Source organism: Rhipicephalus sanguineus, chromosome 5, assembly GCF_013339695.2.
Source record: "Rhipicephalus sanguineus isolate Rsan-2018 chromosome 5, BIME_Rsan_1.4, whole genome shotgun sequence".
NCBI classification, from domain to species: domain Eukaryota; kingdom Metazoa; phylum Arthropoda; class Arachnida; order Ixodida; family Ixodidae; genus Rhipicephalus; species Rhipicephalus sanguineus.
In genome coordinates, this window is record NC_051180.1 from 13,857,148 (window position 1) to 13,877,804 (window position 20,657).

Genomic DNA, 20,657 nt, shown 5'->3' on the forward strand with positions numbered 1-20,657 from the left:
TATTTTGCGCAAAAGGCATAAGTGAAATAAACGATGTTGTTGTAACAAAAATGTGCGCGACTATGCAAGCATGCAAGTCCCTGTGCAAGTGGAGTAGGCTTCGCTAAATACGGAGCCGCGACATTCTGAGTCTGGCATCACTGAACTCGCGCAAAGTGACTTGCGCATTCTAGCATCATTCTAGGGACCGTGCCGACCGTGCTTGCGCGTGCGGCGAGTGTACGTACAGTGTTCTATTCTAGGCGAGTGTTTGTGAAATGGATGATATTGGCATCATCGTGCCTGACAAGGTAAGCAGTTTATTTTATAACTGGCGTCACATTCTAGACGAATTCTCGATTATTATAGTCACGCAGACTCGACCAACCGGCATTTATTGGTCGTTCTGATTTTATGCTACCTTGAAACGCAGGCGGTGTGAGAAGCCGCGTCATTGACCGACTCTGAATGAAACTACTGTTTAACGTGATTTTGCACTCTCCAGATCGCAAGTTTAAGGTCATACATCCTGCGAAACGGCCAGCGTTGCAGTGTTGTGTCCTGCGTATCGCTGCAAGCCTCTCATCTCTGGACTTGGGGCATTCCTAAAGTGCTTTCGCGCCGTTGGCACGACTTACGGCTAGCGCATGCGTTGAAATGCGTACATGAAGTTGCATTTTAGTGCTCTCCTGCCCGAGTTGCTTAATCGCTCTACGTAATGATTGCACGGAGGACAGTAGCTGTCATCAGGCTCTCTGGCTAAGTTGCTTTACCATTTGCGGTGTTCCAAAGTTAATTTACATCCGAAAGGTGAGATATGGCCCTTCCTCTGTCAAGGCGTGCGCCTTTGCATCACACAGATCAGTCATCGTGACAGAGCTAGAAAGCACTGACGAGTAATGTTTTTGTTACAGGAGGAGGTGCTGAACTTGGAACCCAAGTTACCCGGCACAGACGATCAAGATGGCGAGGATTTCTACATCAAGTATAAGGTATTCTTAATATTATTCACCTAGCCTGTCATGAGAGGCAGCATAAAGGTGGTGTCACTATTATATAGTAAAACACTTTTTATTAGCTTAACGTCTCGTGCAATGTATCACGGTAGCAATGACCGTTCATCATGGCCATGGTGTTTCTACTGCCTGCCGTGTGAGTTGAGCCATGTTGTTGTTATAAGGGTCATGAACCACCCCTCGGGCTTGATGAGAATACACATCCTGCGGAAAGCAGGTTCCGCTGAGAACAGCTCAGCCAAATCTTGCAGTCATGCATTGCAAGGTGCATCAATAAGCAGAGCTTGAAGTTGCAATTTTCTCAAGTGCACTCTAAAGGCCTGCCCCCCTCTCTTTGGTAAGGGGGGCACCTGCTATATGTCATCATACAGCAGATTGTTGCCATTGGCCGATAGCTGACATAAACCAAGAGCGCCGTTTGTATCAGATGCACTTCTTGCCATGGGGTGCTGCCAGGTGCTGGTGCCGTGCTTCATAGTCTGCTAACATTACACAGTGAGCCCACACTCGTGCACAGAAATCACAACTAGAGAGATTGATCACGTTTCATCATGCGTTTAAGGTCGTGATGCACACTGATGTAGCTTCTTTCCCTCTTGCCGTTTCTCCCTGTGTAGCTTCCAGCGTGCTTGTCGGGACAAGAGAAGAGAGAAAGTGCTTAAACGTGCAACAAGTCCCTGTAACTCCACTCGCTCTTGATGGATACAAGAAACTTTTGCGGCAATCAATTCGTGAGGCAGCAAACTCTGACGCTGAGGTCATTCGGTGCTTACTTACAAAAGTTATTCAGGACTCCTTTAAGTGTCATTGAGCTGCTGCCAGCTTCTGGTGATATCTATCAAAGCTCTTTAACCTCACCTGGATGTATGTTTCCCTGTGGCCTCACGAATACAATCTTACCACAGAGCTATGTGACTTGAAAATATATCTGTTGGCACATCCACCTGCCCTCGGCTCTCTGTTCTGACTACTCTCTAGCCAGTTAATTCAGTCAGCACACAGTGGGAGTAATACCTTCATGAGGGATAGGTCAGGGATGCAGTCCCAAGGTTTGCCATGAAATAAAAGTTCTCTTTACCACCAAGCATTTAAGCCTGAATCCAGAACATGCAAGCTTTTACAGTGCTGTTTACATTTGTCGTTGGTGCAGTGCTTGAAGTCTTCCTTGTCTCAAGGCTGACTTTCACACATACAGGGGTTGCTTGTATGTCTAGGTGGGAGGAGGGCCAGGGAGTTTGCATGTGTTGCCAATCACCAGGCAAGAGGGGCCCTAGCCTTGCCAAGCTTGTCTGGACGTTTAGGGGGCCCTGCAACCTTCTTTCAAGTGATCATTGAATGACCTCACTATTGGAGTTTATTGCCTCATGAATCAATTGCTGCAAAAATTTCTTGAGTCCGTCAAGTACGAACGGAGTTACAGGTATTTTTCGCGTGCTTTAGTCGCTTTTTCTCTCCTTTTGTCGGGACGAGCGCACTGAAAGCTAGACCGGGAAGGGGGGGGGGGTCATGGCAAAGGGGCATGAAGGTACATCAGTGCACATCATGACCTAGAGCACTTTCTCTTCTTTTGCTTCTTTGAATACGTTGGATCACTTTTTGTGTGATTGCGAGTGCGCTAGTATTGGGCTACTGTGTAATTCTAGCGCACTACAGAGCACGGCACGAGCATGCGGTGGCACCTTGTGACGGCCGCGGTAACTATGCAGCACAAGAATGCTCAAGTCAGCCAGTGGCTGTGTCCTTCGCTCCATTGACGTAGTCGGGTCCGTCAATGACTTAATTCACTGAGAGAAGAGTGAGCGATTTCTAGCGGTTTTTGAAATGTAATTGTAAACTCTCTGCTGCGTGCAGTGCTATAATATTTGGCTCACATATTCACAGGTGCCTCGACTACCAACTGGCAGCGTTTTCAGACAATGTTCAAAAAGTGTTGCAGGGCCACTTATTTACACATCAGAAAACATTGAGTGATGCTGGGTAACCTGCAAAATAGATAAGAAAACATTGATTCCCACAGTTCATGATAACTGCAAACTTTTTTTAACAGTGGAGCTGTTTAAGCTCGTGGTTAGGCACCAGATCATGTGCAGTAACTCGCGGAGCTGTGGTGCGCAAGCTGAGTGCGTTGCCTAGCAACCCATGGGCCGAAGGTGAGCGTTGTATCCACTCGGCTATCCAGGCACACTAGCAGAGCAAGCATTTATGGGAACCATATGATGATGTTGCTACGGGCAAGAGAAGGAGAAAAAGATAGAGAGAAAGCATGGCATGGCCATGTGTAATATAGTATAGCAATGGGGTGGGAAAGGGAAGTGAGGGTGAGGGGAAGGCTGCCAGCTCTGCTGTTTCCACAGTCTTCGTGCCACTAGTGCGTAGCTGCCCCAATTTCTTTTGCAATTATTGCTTGGCTCTTGCAGAAACTGGAGCGTCAACTGGAGTTCCTGGCGGTTCAGGAGGAATACATTAAGGACGAGCAGCGCAACCTGAAGAAGGAATACCTGCACGCCCAGGAGGAAGTGAAGCGAATCCAGAGTGTACCACTGGTCATTGGCCAGTTCCTCGAGGCCGTGGACCCACACACGGGCATCGTGGGCTCCACCACAGGTTCCAACTACTATGTGCGCATCCTGTCCACACTGGACCGCGAGCTGCTCAAGCCCAGTGCCTCAGTGGCACTCCACAAGCACAGCAATGCACTTGTTGACGTCCTGCCCCCGGAGGCTGACAGCTCAATCTCCATGCTGCGTGCCGGTATGTATTATTGAGCAGTTGACGTAGACACAACCAAATGAATCCCATAGACATCTGGGCTAGGGAAAGCATAGAGGCCATTAATTGTCGTCTTTAGCTGTAGTGTAGTAATAATGACGTAAATTGTAATGAATTAAAGTGGAAGAAAAATCACCTTTTCTGTCGGTGGAATTTGAACCCACAACTTTCAAATTACACATCTGATGCTCGACCAATTGAGCTACGACGGAAGGCGCTTCCTCGTCCACTTCATTGGGTATTTCTGCATGTCTAATTCCTGGGAGTGTTAGCCAGCGCCACTTGTAGCAAAATTGGCAAGTGTGGAACACTCTTTTTTTGCCAGAAGGCATCATGTGATTCATGATCTTTGCACGAGGCAGCAGCTGACCAATAAACCGTCACATGTTAACCCAAGGCATTAAGTCCGCTTCGCTGTGAATTCCCCTTTCATCTCTTTAGTAGTGATACAAGCCTGCTACATTTGTGTCATTGTGCTAGGTGGAGTAGCATTATCCTACGAAGTCAGTAATGTCATTCCCCATTTCAAGTAAAAGGTTGTCTAGAAGGCTTCCCTGCTTGGAACAAGTTCACTTGTAGATGGAAAGCATTGAGCTCAATCTGCACAATACAGCCGAAAGTGCCAGTGTCATGCAGTAAAAGTTGCACTTTGTGGGATCTCAACGGTGGGTGAATGTGAAATGTTGTCGTAAAATGCCCTCGTGTTCTTTGGCCAGACCTGGCTTTTGTGTTATTACACAATGTATCATCATCATATATCATTATGGGCAGTTGTGACAGGGGAAAGGTACTACACTGTCAGTGTTGTAGTAACGTACATGCCTTACTGGCTGGTGCACCTACCGAGGTAGCTTGGCAGTTAAAGTGTTCCACTAAGCTCGAGGATGCAAGTTCTATCCCTGGCCACAGCGGCCTGCATTTAGATAAGGGGTACAAGAGCACCCTTGTATTTAGATTTAGGTGCAGATTAACACTTTCCTGTCTGTGGGAAAAGTAGCACTTTCTCGGTGGCCCAACAAAGATTTTTTTGCCATTATCAGAACACTCGTCATACGAAAATGTGTAGTACCAATACACATGTTTATCAAATATAATATGAAAAATATTATTTACTCACAACTTTCTAAGAAAACTGCGGGACATAAGCAAAAATGTCAAAGTTACTACTTCAAAATGCAACATACAAATTTTTTAGAATATATATGCATTTTAATAAACAAATAGGTTGGGAACTGTGTCGCCTGACTTTGGGGGCACTTAAAGAAAAAAACCTCATGCAGCAGGAAAACAAAACAAAAACAAGTAAAATGGCAAGAGTAGTGTTCTTTCTACCTGCTGGATGATGCTAGCTGTCCAGGCATGCTTGAAGCCTCAGAAATTCTAATTTGAAATTATTGATAGCAGGCTTTTGATGACCATGCGTGCAGACAGGAAAATGTTAAAGAACACCAGGTGGTCAATATTATTTCGGAGTCTCCCACTACAGCGTGCCTCATAATGATGTTGTGGCTTTTGCATGCAAAACCCCATAGATTAATAATCGGCTGGTGCAGTTTTCACCACTGATTGTTCTCATCCTCTCGGTGCAGACGAAAAGCCGGACATCAAGTATGCTGATATTGGAGGCCTGGACATCCAGAAGCAGGAGATCAGGGAGGCTGTCGAGTTGCCCTTGACCCACTTCGAGTTGTACAAACAGATCGGCATTGACCCGCCCCGTGGTGTGCTTATGTACGGTCCACCTGGCTGTGGAAAGACCATGCTGGCCAAAGCTGTTGCACACCACACCACTGGTGCGTACACTCCAGTTTCAATTTTGCTGCTGCTGCTGCTGCTGCTCAAGTTGGTGTGCCAGTGGAGGTGGTGATGTGGGGGGGTCAGTTGGGCAGCTCCCCCCCCCTTAAATTTTAAAAGGACACTTAATAAAAGTTGGTCAGAGTGAAAGGTTAATGCTTGAGAACATCGAGAACATCAATGTTATGCATTTAGTAATTGAGCAATTAAAGGGACACTAAACGATTTTTCTCATATTAGTAACGTACTCTTTCACGATAGCAAAAACACCACGCTTGCGGTGAGAAGACGCTTAGTAAGCGAGAAAACGCGCAAAAGCAAAATGTGGATGGTGACACCACCTTGAAGTTTCCGTACCATTCGCGGTGACGTCTCATGTTTTGACGGCGCCTACTAGGGACTACGTAGTTCCTAATCGGTAAAAATGAAGTACATTGTCCTCTGAGGGGGCCCTAGACTCAATGGGGTCATGAAGCACCCCTTGGGCTTGTTGAAAAAACTCATCCTGCGGAAAGCTGACATGCTATGAGCTGCTCAGCCAAATATTGCAGTCGTGCGCGCTGCGTAAAGGCTGCACGCGGAGTGTGAAGTTGCTGTTTCTTCGGGTGCCCTCTTTTCTAACAGAGGCTGGTTCTCCCTCTCGTCGGTGGGCGGAGCGTCTGCCGGCTGACGTCGCATATCTGCTTCTCCGCGTCGCAAAAGACATAGCATCCTCATTGGCCGATAGCCGACAAAATCAAGAGCGGCATTCAGATCGGATGCGCTTCTTGCCACAGTGTGCCACCACTTGCCGGCGCCGCACTCCTCAGTCTGCTAACTTTACACGGTAGCCACACTCACGCACGCGAATCACAGCGGGAGAGCGATCACATTTCACGACGTGCGCTGACGTAACTCCTTTCCCCCGTGCCATCCCTCCCTGTGTAGCTTCCAGTGCGCTCGTCGGCACAAGAAAAGAGAGAAAGCGCTGAGAGCGTGTCCCAAACCCCCGTAACTCCGCTCGTTCTTGACGGATTCGAGAAATTTTTGCGGCAATCGATTTGGGAGGCAGTAAACTCCGATACTGAGGTCATTAGATCATTACTGGGAAAAGTGGTTCATGACCCCTTTAAGGGGAGACGTGGGTCTTGAAAAGTGTGTTTTTAATAATTGGGTGAACAGAATGAAATTTAATACGCTTATTCAGTTTTTTCTGCAGATTCCAAATCTGTGAGTAGATTTTTCATAGCTGCATTAGAACAAAAGATATGCTGTTTCTACAACGTTTTCTAGCACATTTCTTACGGGGATTTTTGGCAACTTCTTTTCATCAAACACAAATGCAAAGTATGTGGCAAGAATGCCAGAAAGCTTATCTAGCCGATGATGCTATTTATTTTCTTATAATATTGTTTACCAAGTGATAACTCTCAATAATCATAAAGTGTATGAAGCAAAAATTTTTCGCTCATATTTGCGTGCATTTATTTTGCATTCGAAGTTTGATGAAAACAATAAAATTAGCATCATCGGCTAGACGAGCTCTCTGGCAGTCTTGCCACATACTTTGTTCCTGTGTTTGACAAAGCAAAGTTGCCAAAAAGTACCGTAAGAAATATGCTCTCAGAAATCTCAAATCTTTTGTTCTAATGCAGATAATAAAAATCTACTTGAAGATTTGGAATCTGCAGAAAAATCTGAATAAGTGTACTAACTTTCATTCGGTTAAACTAAGTAATAAAAAAACTTTTTTCAAGACCCACGTCTCCCCTTAACATTCCAAGTTTGGGGTAATTTTGTTGAGCAAATAGCACCAAAATACGATAAATACACTTTGAAATTCGTGACGTCACGCGGGGAGATTTCAGTGTGAAATTTAAAAATGAAACATCGAACTTGATTTTCTCCTCTATTAATAAACCTATGATGGCGAAATTAACGACATTAGGGTTCTCAGAGCACAATTTATCGATCTAAACCGATTCATTTGTTTCTCTTTAGTGTCCCTTTAAGGTAACTGTAGGACATGTTTCGTGCCACCAGTGTAATAGTCTGATACTAGCCCGATGACATAGTCAGCCCTCAGTACAACTGATCACTCTACTTGGTTACAACCTCAGAAAAAAATGTCTGCTCTGCCCACAGCCATTGCTGTCCCTCCCACAGTGAGTATTTGCATAAATGCTGCATCCAATAGTGCTTACTCATTTGCGTGACCTCAAGCACTTCTCATGTGTTTCAGTTGACTTTCCCGTACAGACACACGTTTGCGTTGCAAGTTTTACATAGGAAACTTTAACGTCCTGGTAAATTTCGTCACGGATTCTGAAATCACTGCTCTGCTAAATGGGATGTTTTATGTAGTAATGATGAACCTTTAACTCTTAAAGGGGCCCTGCAACACTTTTTCAACATGGTCTGCAAACACTGCCAATCAGTAGTCGAGGCTCCCGAGAACACGCGAGCCAAGCATTATAGCACAGCACGCGGCCTGGAATTTACATTTAATATAGAAGTCGGTACAAATCGTTTTCTCTTCTCTCGACAAATGATGCTATATATCCAAATGACCGCGCCATATACCCAATTTCACGGCCATTGGCTCATTTGAGCATTGCAAGCTGCATAGTTACCGCGGCCGCTGCGGAAAGCTGCCACGTGCCCCCGCGCGCGCTCGCGATCACATTAAAAGTACAGTGGCTAGTATTCTAGCCACTGTACTTAAAGTAAGCCGCGAATTCGAGTACAGAAAAAAGGAAAAGTGCTCAAGGTCATGACGAGCATGTGACGTAACTTCTTTCCCCCCGTGCCATCCCTCCCTGCTTAGCTTCCAGCGTGCTCGTCAGGACGAGAGAAGAGAGGAAGCAATTGCAGCACGCGAAAAATCTCTAACTCCACTCATACTTGACGGATTCTAAAAATTTTCACGGCGGTCAATTCGTGAGGCAATAAACTCTTTTAATAAAGCCATTCGATGGTTACTTGGAAAAGTGTTACAGGGCCCATTAATATGCGAGTATTTACATTACCCGAGAAAAAGTACTTACGGTCCGAGTGGAAACCAGCTAGCACGACTGTCTTTCAAGGGTGAAGGGCAGGCGTGCCGCGGTTCCGAGGGCACGGGTTACATTCTTTATTAGGTTGTAACCAAGTATAATACTCAAACTACCCGTGATAAAAGAGAACATTGCAGCGCATTACAAGACGCAATATAATGCAGCTCGTTCATTTGTGCCTGATTTTGTATGCAGCGGCCTTCATCCGAGTGGTGGGCTCAGAGTTTGTGCAGAAGTACCTGGGTGAGGGTCCTCGCATGGTGCGGGACGTATTTAGATTGGCCAAGGAGAATGCACCTGCCATCATCTTCATCGACGAGATTGATGCCATTGCCACCAAACGCTTTGATGCACAGACTGGAGGTGCGTACATGTTGACTTTCCCCCCATTTTTCTCTCCTCTCCTGGTTATTCGGCATGGAGTGAAGAAACTTGATGAAGGGTTCGAGACATAATATCAATGTTCACATTTGAAATTTTGGCACAGCTTTATTTGAGACTTTTGTAGAACATGGGCATAAATCGTAGATAAATAAATAGTATTACAACACACACACGCACCTGGAGGATAACAAGGAGACTCTAGACGTTAAGCACCGCACTACATGAAATGGAACGAATAATGATAGGCCTAACATTGAGAAACGAGAAGAGAGCAGTGTCGATTAGAGAACAAGCAGGGGTAGCCAACATTCTAGGTGGCACTGGGAAGAAAAAGTGGACTTGGGTAGGTCAAGTAATTTGAAGGACAGGCATCTCAGTTAGAGTGACGGAATGGATACCGAGGGATGGGAGATGTAACCGAGGGCAGCAGAGGGTTAGATGAAGTTACGAAATGAAGTTCACAAGCATAAAATGGAATAAGCTCGCTTTAGAGAGGGTAAATTGGAGCTCATTGGCAGAGGCCTTCGCCCTGCATTGGACATAGCATATGGGCTGAAAATAATGATGATGATCATAACATGCGGTGAAGTACACAAACATCCACTATACCAAATTTTTATATATTTATTATAGGCACACGTTTCTTGTTAGCACATGCACGAACTGTAGAAGACCACTTCTGTGGTCACTGTAGAATAGTCACAGCCTAGCTTTGCATGAATTCTAGTAGTTTTACTTGATAACAAGAAACACAGATTCTTATCTTTTTTCACAAAAAAGCAGCTTCCAATGCCAACCCCGCTTTTATATTTCTCTGCATTCGTAGCTAGTATCCTGGTGTCTTAAGATCATGGCCCGCACATTTGTACCATTCTGATATATATGTATTTCAAGGCACTGTGCGCTACCCACATGAATGCTAAGTATTTAAATAAACTCTGAACTAAACCGTAACAGTGGCCAAGGTAAGGTTATTTTTCTTTATCTGTCAACATGCCTTGTCATCTGCAGCTGATCGAGAAGTGCAGCGGATCCTTTTGGAGCTGCTGAACCAGATGGATGGCTTTGACCAGACCACCAACGTTAAGGTGGGTGGTGCCCAAAAACAATTGTGACATATTGTGAACCGTCGTTTCTGATGTCTGCTGTCTTGTATTAATTGTTGTTTGGTACCATCAGTGAAGATTTACTTAATTAATTATACAAGGAAGGTGTTATGTGTAGGCTTGTGCGAATACATAGTAAATTTTAGGTCTGAAGCGAATTCAAAGCGAATAGTGATTTGGTCGAAGCGAATTTTGAAGCGAATTCGAATCGTTTATATCACATATTATAAAGAAAAATGAGCATATCTGTCATGACCCAACTAACCAGCACAATATTTTTAAAGTTGAAACAAGGCATATGCATATGCCATTCTTTTTGGTTCAAAGGGAAGTGGAAGCAACTTTCAGTAGTAGCAGGATTTGACTTTCGGTAGAATGCAAGTGATAACCTGTAAAATATGTTACGTTTTAAAAATTGCTATACTTAAAGCATATAAGCCTGTGTAACAAGCTTCTAAACTTAAAAAATGATGAATCGGTGTGAGGGTAATACAGTAAAACCTCGTTAATTCACACTATGTTATTTCAAAATCCCACATAATTAGAAGGATTTCTGCGGCCCTGTATTTTGCAATGTAAATGTGAGTGGATAATTTGAAGCGGCGGTCAGTACCAGCTCGGTTAATTCGAAATCTTCGGGCGCCATGTGCCAATTCCCCAATCCCGATTTAGCTGCAAATCTGCAATAACGATGGCCATTAGGAGCCACAAGGCAATGCAGTGTAGCGATACTAATGAGTGACAAGTGAAGCATCCCAGCCTCGCTGCTGCCAGCGCAAGGAAAAAGAACTAAACGAACGGCGGTCTCGTGGTCAGCTGAAATGTGTGCCTGCGGAAAAGACATGCCTCACTGCACTGCAGCGGTGGTACGCAGGCAGCATGACGCATGCTTCTCTTAACGTCAGGGCGTCATGATTTACCCATTCTTTCTGGAAAAAAAGAGAAAAATAATAAAGGGCGCTCTGACCAAATTCGCGATGTATGCGAACCTCCGAATGGCGGTTGTTCCGGCAATTTGCGCACTTGCACTGCTGGTGGAGTACTTGCCTACAACGCCTACTTCGAAAACTCAGTTCGAAAACTTCAATGATCATCTTTTCCACCCAGAACACATCGCGAATTCCGTCACACTGGTCATTATTAAATTCTTTATTTTACCAGAAAGAATCGGCAAATGGTCGCATCAAGACGCGCTGACGCTGCAAGGAGCAGATGACATGCTGCCTGCGTGTCACTACTATGTTGCAGTGAAGCACGTCTTTTCCGCAGGCGCGCATTTCAGTTGACCACAAGACTTTTTTTTTCCTCTTTCTTTTTTTTTCTTGCGCTGGCAGCAGCGAGGCCCGCCGTTTCCCCCGTTTAGCGGCAAAATTGAGACCAGGTATTGCTGGAAGACATAACCCTTGTAGCCACAAACAAGCAGGGACAGCACACAACCACCTCTGATTACTTCCAGTAATTGAAAGTTCCTTGTATCCCGCTTTTTGTATGTTTGGTTAATTCGAAAACCCGCTTAATTAGATTTTTCACAGTCCCAGTGACTCTGAATTAACGCGGTTTTACTGTATGTTCATTTAACCTTGAAGCGGGGCTTCGCGGCAGTGCGGATTTCTCCTGGAAAGGTGTATTCATGGCATAGCACACATCCACTGCAGTGAAACCACCTTTACAGGGGGTTACATGCGGTTTATATATATGTCTATTCGTTCATTTCGAATACTTCGAAATTTCCTAGAATTTAAATTCGTTTCGAAGCGAATTCGAATATTGTAATATTCGTTCGAATATTCGAAATGCTCGAATATTCGCACAAGCCTAGTTATGTGCACACGGACAAGCCCGAACTGATCTTACTCAACCATTGTGCAGCAGCAGCTTGGAGATTATGATTCCTGCTGCCACTTGCTTCAGTATTTCGCTGCAAATGGAGCGTTTTTTTTTATTTTGAAGGTCTCCTTCTACTTATTCTTCTTTTCGACATGTGGTTTGGCACTCTTCAACAATGTTATTCACTTGTTTGCTTGGCTCGCATATGTACGATCTTTTGTAGTAGTTGTGGTACTGACCATGTGACTGCTAAAGTTTGTACACTTGTTCAGGTAATAATGGCAACGAATCGTGCGGACACGCTGGACCCAGCACTGCTACGTCCGGGCCGCCTGGACCGCAAGATTGAGTTCCCGTTGCCAGATCGTCGTCAAAAGCGCCTCATCTTCTCCACTATCACGGGTCGCATGAATCTCAGCGATGAGCTCGACTTGGAGGACTACGTGGCACGGCCAGACCGGATCTCTGGTGCCGACATCAATGCCATATGCCAGGAGGTACGCAGTTGTCCTGACTTTCACTTGCAGCACAGAGGTTTTATTTTTATAGCTTCATTAATGCTCTAAGATGCATAGAACTTCTTACAATAATATGTTGTTTCATGCTTAGTATTGCAGTTATAGAAATGTCTAGGGATGGGTGAATAGTAAATTTGAGGTTCGAAGGGAATTTAAAACGAATAGTGGCCTGGTCGAATAATTTTGAATTGAATACAGGAAAAGCTCGCTAATTCAGCTCTCGTTAATTTGGAAAAGCCGATAATTCGGACGTCTTCCCTGGTCCCGGCCAGCATATGTATTGATCAATGGCATCAGACTCGTTAATTCGGTCACATTTGGCCGCAACCCAGTTAATTCAAATGATCCTCGGAATGCGTTGAGTGCGAAGCACCGCAAAGGTGCGATGCAAAAGAGTGAAAACGGCATTAGCAGACAAAGAGGCGGAGCTGTTAGTTCATCATTTAGTGACCACGGTTTTGTCCACATGCGGACCTGGCTGTCAGAAGCTTCGTTTTAAAGGGGTCATGAAGCACCCCTTGGGCTTGTTGAAGAAACACATCCTGCCGAAAGCTGACACGGCTATGAACTGCTCTGCCAAATATTACAGTCGTGCGCGCCGCGTAAAGGCCACAAGCGGAGTGCGAAGTTGCCGTTTCCTCAGGTGCCCTCTTTTCAAACAGAGGCCGGTTCTCACTCTCGTTGGTGGGCGGGGCATCTGCTGATTGACGTCGCGATCTGCATCGCCGCGTCGCAAAAGACATCGCATCCTCATTGGCCGATAGCCGACATAAATCGAGAGCGGCGTTCAGATCAGATGCGCTTCTTGCCACGGGGTGCCACCACTTGCCGGCGCCGCACTCCTCAGTGCACGGTAGCCGCGCTCGTGCACGCGAATCACGGCGGGAGAGCGATCGCGTTTCATGACGCGCACTGACGTAACTTCTTTCCACCATGCCATCCCTCCCTGTCTAGCTTCCAGTGTGCTCGTCGGCACGAGAAAAGAGAGAAAGCGCTGGGAGCGTGCGCCAAACCCCCGTAACTCTGCTGATTCTTGACGGATTCGAGAAATTTTTGCGGCAATCGATTCGGCAGGCAGTAAACTCCGATACTGAGGTCATTAGATCGTTACTTGGAAAAGTGGTTCATGACCCCTTTAAATTGATGCAATGCGCGCGCAATGTCATAAAACTCAAAAATGGCAGAAGATGAAGAGCTTTCAGCTTCGGACGGTATGCTGGCATAAAACTCGTTTGCTACATCGTGATGGACGAACTATCAGTTGCCGGCCACTTTGCCTGCAAAAGAACTGTTGTCACGTGCACGTGGTGAAATTGGCAGTACGTAATATGGGAGGGGTGCAGAGCACGTTTCGGGCTAATTAAACACGGGAGTCTGGCGCCGTGGTCGCATTGACAACGAAGTCAGAGGATGATGAAAATTGCAGCATTTACACTGTTCTTGTGCAAAATAACTACAGGATTTACGTATTCATCATGAAAATGAAAGTGTATTGATGTAACAGACATTTGTTTACTGTTTTCTTGATACTGTCAATAATTCGGCATTCGGTTGATTTGGACATTTTTTCTGATCCCGTGAAATACGAATTTACGAGCAGTTGCTGTATTTCGTATAGTATACATCACATAAGGAAAAACTGGCATTTTTATCATGACCCAACTAACTTGCACAATATTTTTAAGAATTGCAACCAGGCATGTGCAAATTTCACTTTTTTGGTTCAAAGTGGAAGCAACTTTGAATATTAGCAAGCTTTGAATAGCAGTAGGATGCAAGTTATAAGCTGTCAAATATGTTACGCTTTAAAATTTACTGTACTTAGCACATATAAGCCAGTATAACAAGCCTTTAAACTAGAGCTGTGCGAATAGCAAAATTTTGGGTGCGAAGCGAATTCGAATATTGAAGTGTGAGTGCGAATGGAATCGAATATTTTTCAAATACTTCGAAGCGAAATTGCAGAGAAAGAAGTTAGAGAGGACTCCTAAGCATATTCTTATAAGATAGCAACATGAAAGTGTTTCTTTTCACTAGGCTAATGAAGCACTGGCGGGATGGTGTTTCATAGTTGTCTTATCAAGAATGAGGCAATGTAGAAGCCAAATTCTATCTATGTACGTGACTTGGTGCAACCAAAGTGTTGCCGACAACACTTTACACGTGATAGGCAAAGATGCCGTTTCCTCAGCCTCTCGTCCTCTTTCAACTTCTGTGGAAGCCCAACTGATGTGGCGGACAAGGGTGTGCTCCCTTCAAGTCCGGAGTTCCAAATCTGCCTCGTAGACGTCAATATATAAGAACATCTGAAATTTTGGATGCTAAAAGGCTTCGGCATCCGATTTGGACTTCCTGCCCAAATTTCAGGCCCAAAACAGCATTAATTGAGCCCCCAATTCTGCGACATCTTTCATTTCCATGTTGGAACCAGCGTTTTCTTGAGTTAATACATTTGCGACCGTAGCGGAGCTTGAAAGGCAGCTTTGCCGCAATACGGGGGTGTGATGAAGTGAAGCATATTGAAAATTTAGGGACCACTTCCAATCTGACGTTGACTGTGTCTTGGCAAAGTTCGACCGTAACGGAGCTTGAAAGGCAGCTTTGCTGCAATACCGGGGTGTGATGAGGTGAAGCATATTGAAAATTTAGGGACCACTTCCGACGTTGACTGTGTCTTGGCAGGGAGGGTGAATGCGTTAAAAAAGAAAAAATCTGGAAATGCTCGACTCTATCCCCACACGCAGCAATATTACTACCTTTCTTTAGTTACAAAACTTACAATAAAGGTAAATAACTGCGAACCACGCACCAAAACCGAAAAGTTTTATCTTGCAGACTTGTTTACACCGATCTTCTAGTTAGGCCTAGGGACATTTGAAATGGGAGGCGATCTCAAAAACTGCGCTAAGTTATTCGTAATACACGGTCGTCGAAGCTACCTGAAGGCAAGCGAAGCCATTTTACACAGTCGTTTGCTACAGAAGGAGTGGATCCGTCCACATCAACACTAAATTCACTTTGAAGCGGGCGTCTAAAACCGCCGCCATGCTTTTCGTACACTACGTTAACCACACAAACACGGTAACTCTAAATCTGAAAAATAACGTGTGTACGGTAAACGCTATGGGTAGAATAGCGTACTGCACATGCGCATGTAGATCCCGCTATTCCGCTAAGCCTGCGAAACTATAACTGTCTTTTATCGCGGGTGCGAGTTTTCGCATGACACGAGAGGTTCGTTTCGGGGAGAACATTGGTGGAAGACGACACTAGGCAGGGGTGCCCTGCAACCTCACGGAATGAAAACAATGTCGCTCGGATCAGAGAGATAGTACAGCAAGACTGCATCATTACAGTCCACATGCTATCGGATGCTCTCGGACGTTGCTATCGGACGTTGCGAGAAGCATGCAACATGCTGCCCGCGTGTCACTGCTGTGTTGCAGTGAAGCAAGTCTTCTTTTCCGCAGGCGCACGTTTTTAGCTGACCACGAGACCGTGTTTTTTTTTTTTTGCTCTAACAGCAGCGAGGCTGGGTTGCTTCAACTGTCACTCATTAATATCGCTACACTGCATTGCCCTGTGGCTCCTAAGGGCCGTCGCTTCCGCGGATTTGCGGCGAAATCGGGATCTGGAATTGGCACATGGCGCCCAAAGTTTTCGAATTAACCAGGCTGGCGCTGACCGCCGCTTCGAATTATCCACTCAGATTTACATTGCAAAATACGGGACCACAGAAACCCTTCGAATTATGTGGGATTTCGAAATAACCGAGTTTGAATTAACGAGGTTTTACTGTACAAGGTTTGACGTACATGTAACAAAGTTAACTTTGTGGCTAACATTACAAGTGTGAGTGCCCACCTGGCCTCCAGCATCCAGCTTATTTCCAATGATGGAACACACCTTGCTCAGTTTATTTCTGGCTGAGAAGACGTCCTCTGGTTGGGTATATATGTTCGATCTTGCTTAATAAAGCTTTCAGTTGATAGCGCTGGTGTTGTTCCCTCCCTTTCTTGTCCCTGTCGCAGTTCGCGCTTGAATTTTCTAAAATGTATACGTGCTAACTAGCTCGTCTTTCGGTCTTACTCTAGTTGATTTAGTCTGCCAGTTGCACCTAACCCACTGGACAAATGAAGCCACTGAGTCATCGTACATAACTGTACATAATGTTTGCACATAACTACAAACGAAGCCACTAAGTCATTGTGCCTAAGGCCTCTTGTATGTAATATGTGGAAATATGTGCACAGACATATTGTAAACTTGGTATGCCTAAGGACAACCTTCTGAACTAAAGAAAAAACAAAGACAATGACTGAGAAAGATGCGGAGGTGAGCACTGATATCTTGGGAGGCAGCAGCTATAGTTTGCTGAGTGCATGATAGATGGCACCACGGTACCGCACTGCAGTGAATTCAAAGGCTTTGAAAAGGCATGTTGTACGGTTGAACCCGATTGTAACAAACCTGGCACAGCAAATTATGTTCTGTACAGGCTATGTCTCAATCCTGGCCGATGTCATAGACGTTCTGCATTGACTGCTAATAAGGCACCTTCGAGCCAGAGTAACCTGTGTAATGGAATGTGTCCAAGACATCTACGAGTTGTGATGCCACTCCTTGTCAATGAGAGAAATCTAAGAAAAGCACATGAAATCATTGTTTTCTTAGTTTCTTTTGTGTTAGAATTTTTTAGAAACCTAATGTAGCCTACGTTATGCACATTAGAAACTATAATGCGTCTTCCTGTCAGCGGACGACCTTCCCAGTAATTTTCAAGGCCTTCTGATAAGTCACCATCTTGTTCGGACAGTAAAGTGGGAACTCATTAGCCAGCATTGCCAAAATTGGAATGAGATGACCGCTGTCCGGTTACCTGTCTATTTTAAACATTTATTTATTTATTTATTTACAGATACTGCAATCACCATTTGGTGATTTTAGCAGGGTGGTACATCAAGTTAGTTATGAACAATTGGCAAGTACAATGACATATAGTATATACATGTTATACAATGAATACAGGGAAAACAATACTTCAACCGGCAAAAACATACAATAAAAAATACAAGAATACATTTAACAATCATGTACAGTAGTATGTACTACGATTCAACTGATTAGTGCACTTTCTAATTTCGATGAAAACAATGCCAATGAGGGTGCTGAAACAATTGCATTAGTTAATTTATTCCACTCGACTATGGTGTGAGGAAAGAATGAATACTTAAAGCAATTATTGCGTGTGGGAAAGGGGGTTATGGTGAGGTCATGTCTCTGCCTGGTAGAGTAGCCAGAAGAAAAAGAAAAAATATCAGCTATGTCCACTTGATAATGGCCGTTAATCAGTTGATACAAAAACTTAAGCCTTGAGTTACGGTATCTTAATGATAAAGGTGAAAGTTGAGCTCTGGTTAATAGGTCCATAACAGAAGTCCTTGAAAAATTATTGTAAATAAAACGCGCTGCTAGTTTTTGCACTTTTTCTCATTTGTTAATGTTAGTCTTAGTAAACGGATCCCATATAATAACGGCGTAATCTAATATTGGTAAAACAATTGATTTGTACGCTATGTGAGTATTGGAAAACAGCAATTGATGAACATGCAAAACCTTCTTAACGATATTCATGTGATAATGAATGGACCATTTGCAAAAATCTGCAAGGCGGCTTTACTGCAAGGTTGCTTTCCAACCAAAAGCCACCGTCGCAGACAGGTTTTCTCGCTCATTGTACTTTTACCACTCCTAATTCCAGTGAAAGCACGCGAGTATGACAAAACGACCTCTTTCCCCAACAATTACTGTGGGGCCGCCTCGTACGAACTCTCAGCCTTCGCTAGGTGGACAAGGCACCCGTCGTTCGTAAGAAAAAAAAGGGGGGGGGGGAGGGGGCAGAGAAGCGAAAACAGAATGAGCGAGAAAAGCAGTCAGGGATTGAGAATTTTTGGTTGGAAAGCAACCTTCCAGGAAACCCGCCTTGCAGATTTTTGCAAATGGTCCATTGGACATCAGCATCAGATACATTGAGCTCCAAGAGCCTGAAATGACTGCATGAAGAGCTCCGGCAACAACCTTTCTTTCTTTTTTTTTGACTATGCGGCTCTGAATGCAGTGCGTGCAGATATAACCGATGCATAACTAGATACCATGAAACGCTGGATCATATTTGGCTGCTGCATTATTTATGCGCTGCCGGGAGTGCGGTCCCCCATGGGGTGTTAGGCATTTTTCCACAACTTTCTTCTGACACATCAAAAAAGGTATGTTAGAACTGAATTAGAATATCTCAAATAGGATGCCAAACTACGTTTAGTGCTGTTATAACCAGGTTGGTTTCTATCTCTGTGTTGCTTCTGCAAGTTCAATGTGCACTTGAAGTGGTAACTGGTGAGCAAAAGCACATTTCAGCCTTAAAGGGACACTAAAGGCAAATAACAATTTATGTCAGAGTGAAAGCCCAATGTATGACAACTTCTAAAACGGCAATATTATCAACAGCAGTGCCCTACTTACCGAGAAATTAAGCTAAATGTATCACATGATGAGCGCCACGAGTGGGACATTTTCGAAGTGATCCCGATGACGTATGGAAGTCGGCCTACAATAAATCACTAGTAATCAAACTAGCAGCAGTAAAAAAAGAACATTCCGAGCATCAAAAGACGTAATAAAATGCTGTTTGTTCGTTTCCGCTTGATTTATGGAAAACAAAACCTCCGTGGCGTTGCCATGGGGAACGGCGCGCGTGGTTCAAAGGTTCCGTTTTCGCCGAACTGCGCCTCACCCGTCTCAGTGGTAGTTTCGGGATCGCGTACTGCCATGCATGTTTTGCGCGCTCGTGAAAGTCGCTCTGACAGAAAGTTCGACAAAATGCCGCATGCGTGTGATATTGCCGGATGCCCGAATGGTGCACAACGCCAGTGCTGCAGCAAGGAAACCAGTGTGTCTTTTCACTGGGTGCCACGGAATGAACCCTTACGCTCGAAGTGGCTTAGTGTCATGCCATTGCGCCAGTGTGCTAAACAGTCAAAACCTCTGCGTGTGTGCTCGCTGCACTTTCATACTGAGGATTACGAGACCAACCGCAACTTGGTGAAGGCTTTGAATGTGCGCATCCGAGCAAGTCTTTGCCGCAGCGTCGTTGTTGCTACTGTGGGTCCTGCTACTTCCGCTCGGCTGCTACTAGTGTTGGCGGTCGCGCAGTAAAAGCGGGCAACGTTGGGCACGGCAGCAGTGACGTATGAAAGTCGTATTTTCAGGCGGGAGACTTGAAGCGCGCTAACGCGATGCGGACCACTAAAAACGTGATTTTATTTCAAGATAAGCACTTCCTTGGCACAAAAGCAGCACTACGAGGTTTCTGGACCGCTATTTCAACAATCAACGTCGACTTAATATTTGCCTTTAGTGTCCCTTTAAACCGCACAGCCATGGTGTACCAGGTTGGACGTGGAGAGGAACATAAAACAATATCTCTGACGGCATAAAAGCATAATGCTGAAGCTGCCGTTTATTATAAGTGTTGACTCGGGCTAGTTAGTGCTTCTCGTATTATTATTCTGTTTATGTCACCTCACACCCTGTGTATCTTGTGCTCGTGCAGGCTGGCATGCACGCTGTGCGGGAGAATCGGTACGTGGTTCTGGCCAAGGACTTTGAGAAGGGCTACAAGAACAACATCAAAAAGGACGAGTCCGAGCACGAGTTTTACAAGTAGTGGACGATGTGAGTGTGCTGTGTTGCATTAAAAAGAATGAATGGAAACAATTAGTGCAGCTTGCACTAAGTCTCGCAAGGCTGGGTCACAGCAGAGTTGGCGGGCACTTAGCTGGTCCTGGCTTGGCTAGGCTTTTACCTTCTCACCTTTCTCTTTCCCACCCCTTGCTATACTAGAGAATACATGGCTATGCTTACGCTCTTTTTCTTTTTTGTCTCTGTTTATTTTTATTTATTTCTTTCTCTCTCTATTTCTTTCTCCTTCCATCTTTCTCTCTCCGTATATATTTCTCACTTCCTCTTTCTTTCTATCTCCTTCTCTCTCTATTTCTTTTTCTTCCTATGCTATGCTTTACTCTCACCCCTCCCCCTTTCCCTCCTTCTCACCCACAATTCCCTTTCCCACCCCTTTGTTGTACTATTGGGGGCCAGGAGTTACGAAGTCGCCCTCTCTCGGGCATGCCTCGCTTGCGTGCTAGGTAGGAATAACGGCTGCACACTCCTCAT

At 44.9% G+C, this 20,657-nt stretch overlaps 1 protein-coding gene across 1 annotated transcript; it reads left to right on the forward strand.

Annotated features, from left to right (window-relative positions):
* Nucleotides 1-167: 167 nt before the first annotated feature.
* Nucleotides 168-20,201, forward strand: LOC119393254 (26S proteasome regulatory subunit 6B). The gene is made up of 8 exons (XM_037660183.2): nt 168-290; nt 894-971; nt 3,413-3,746; nt 5,354-5,557; nt 8,789-8,956; nt 9,989-10,065; nt 12,183-12,407; nt 20,038-20,201. Exons 1-8 carry the CDS (start codon nt 258-260, stop codon nt 20,149-20,151), a joined length of 1,233 nt encoding a protein of 410 aa, XP_037516111.1. The 5' UTR covers nt 168-257; the 3' UTR covers nt 20,152-20,201.
* Nucleotides 20,202-20,657: the final 456 nt, after the last annotated feature.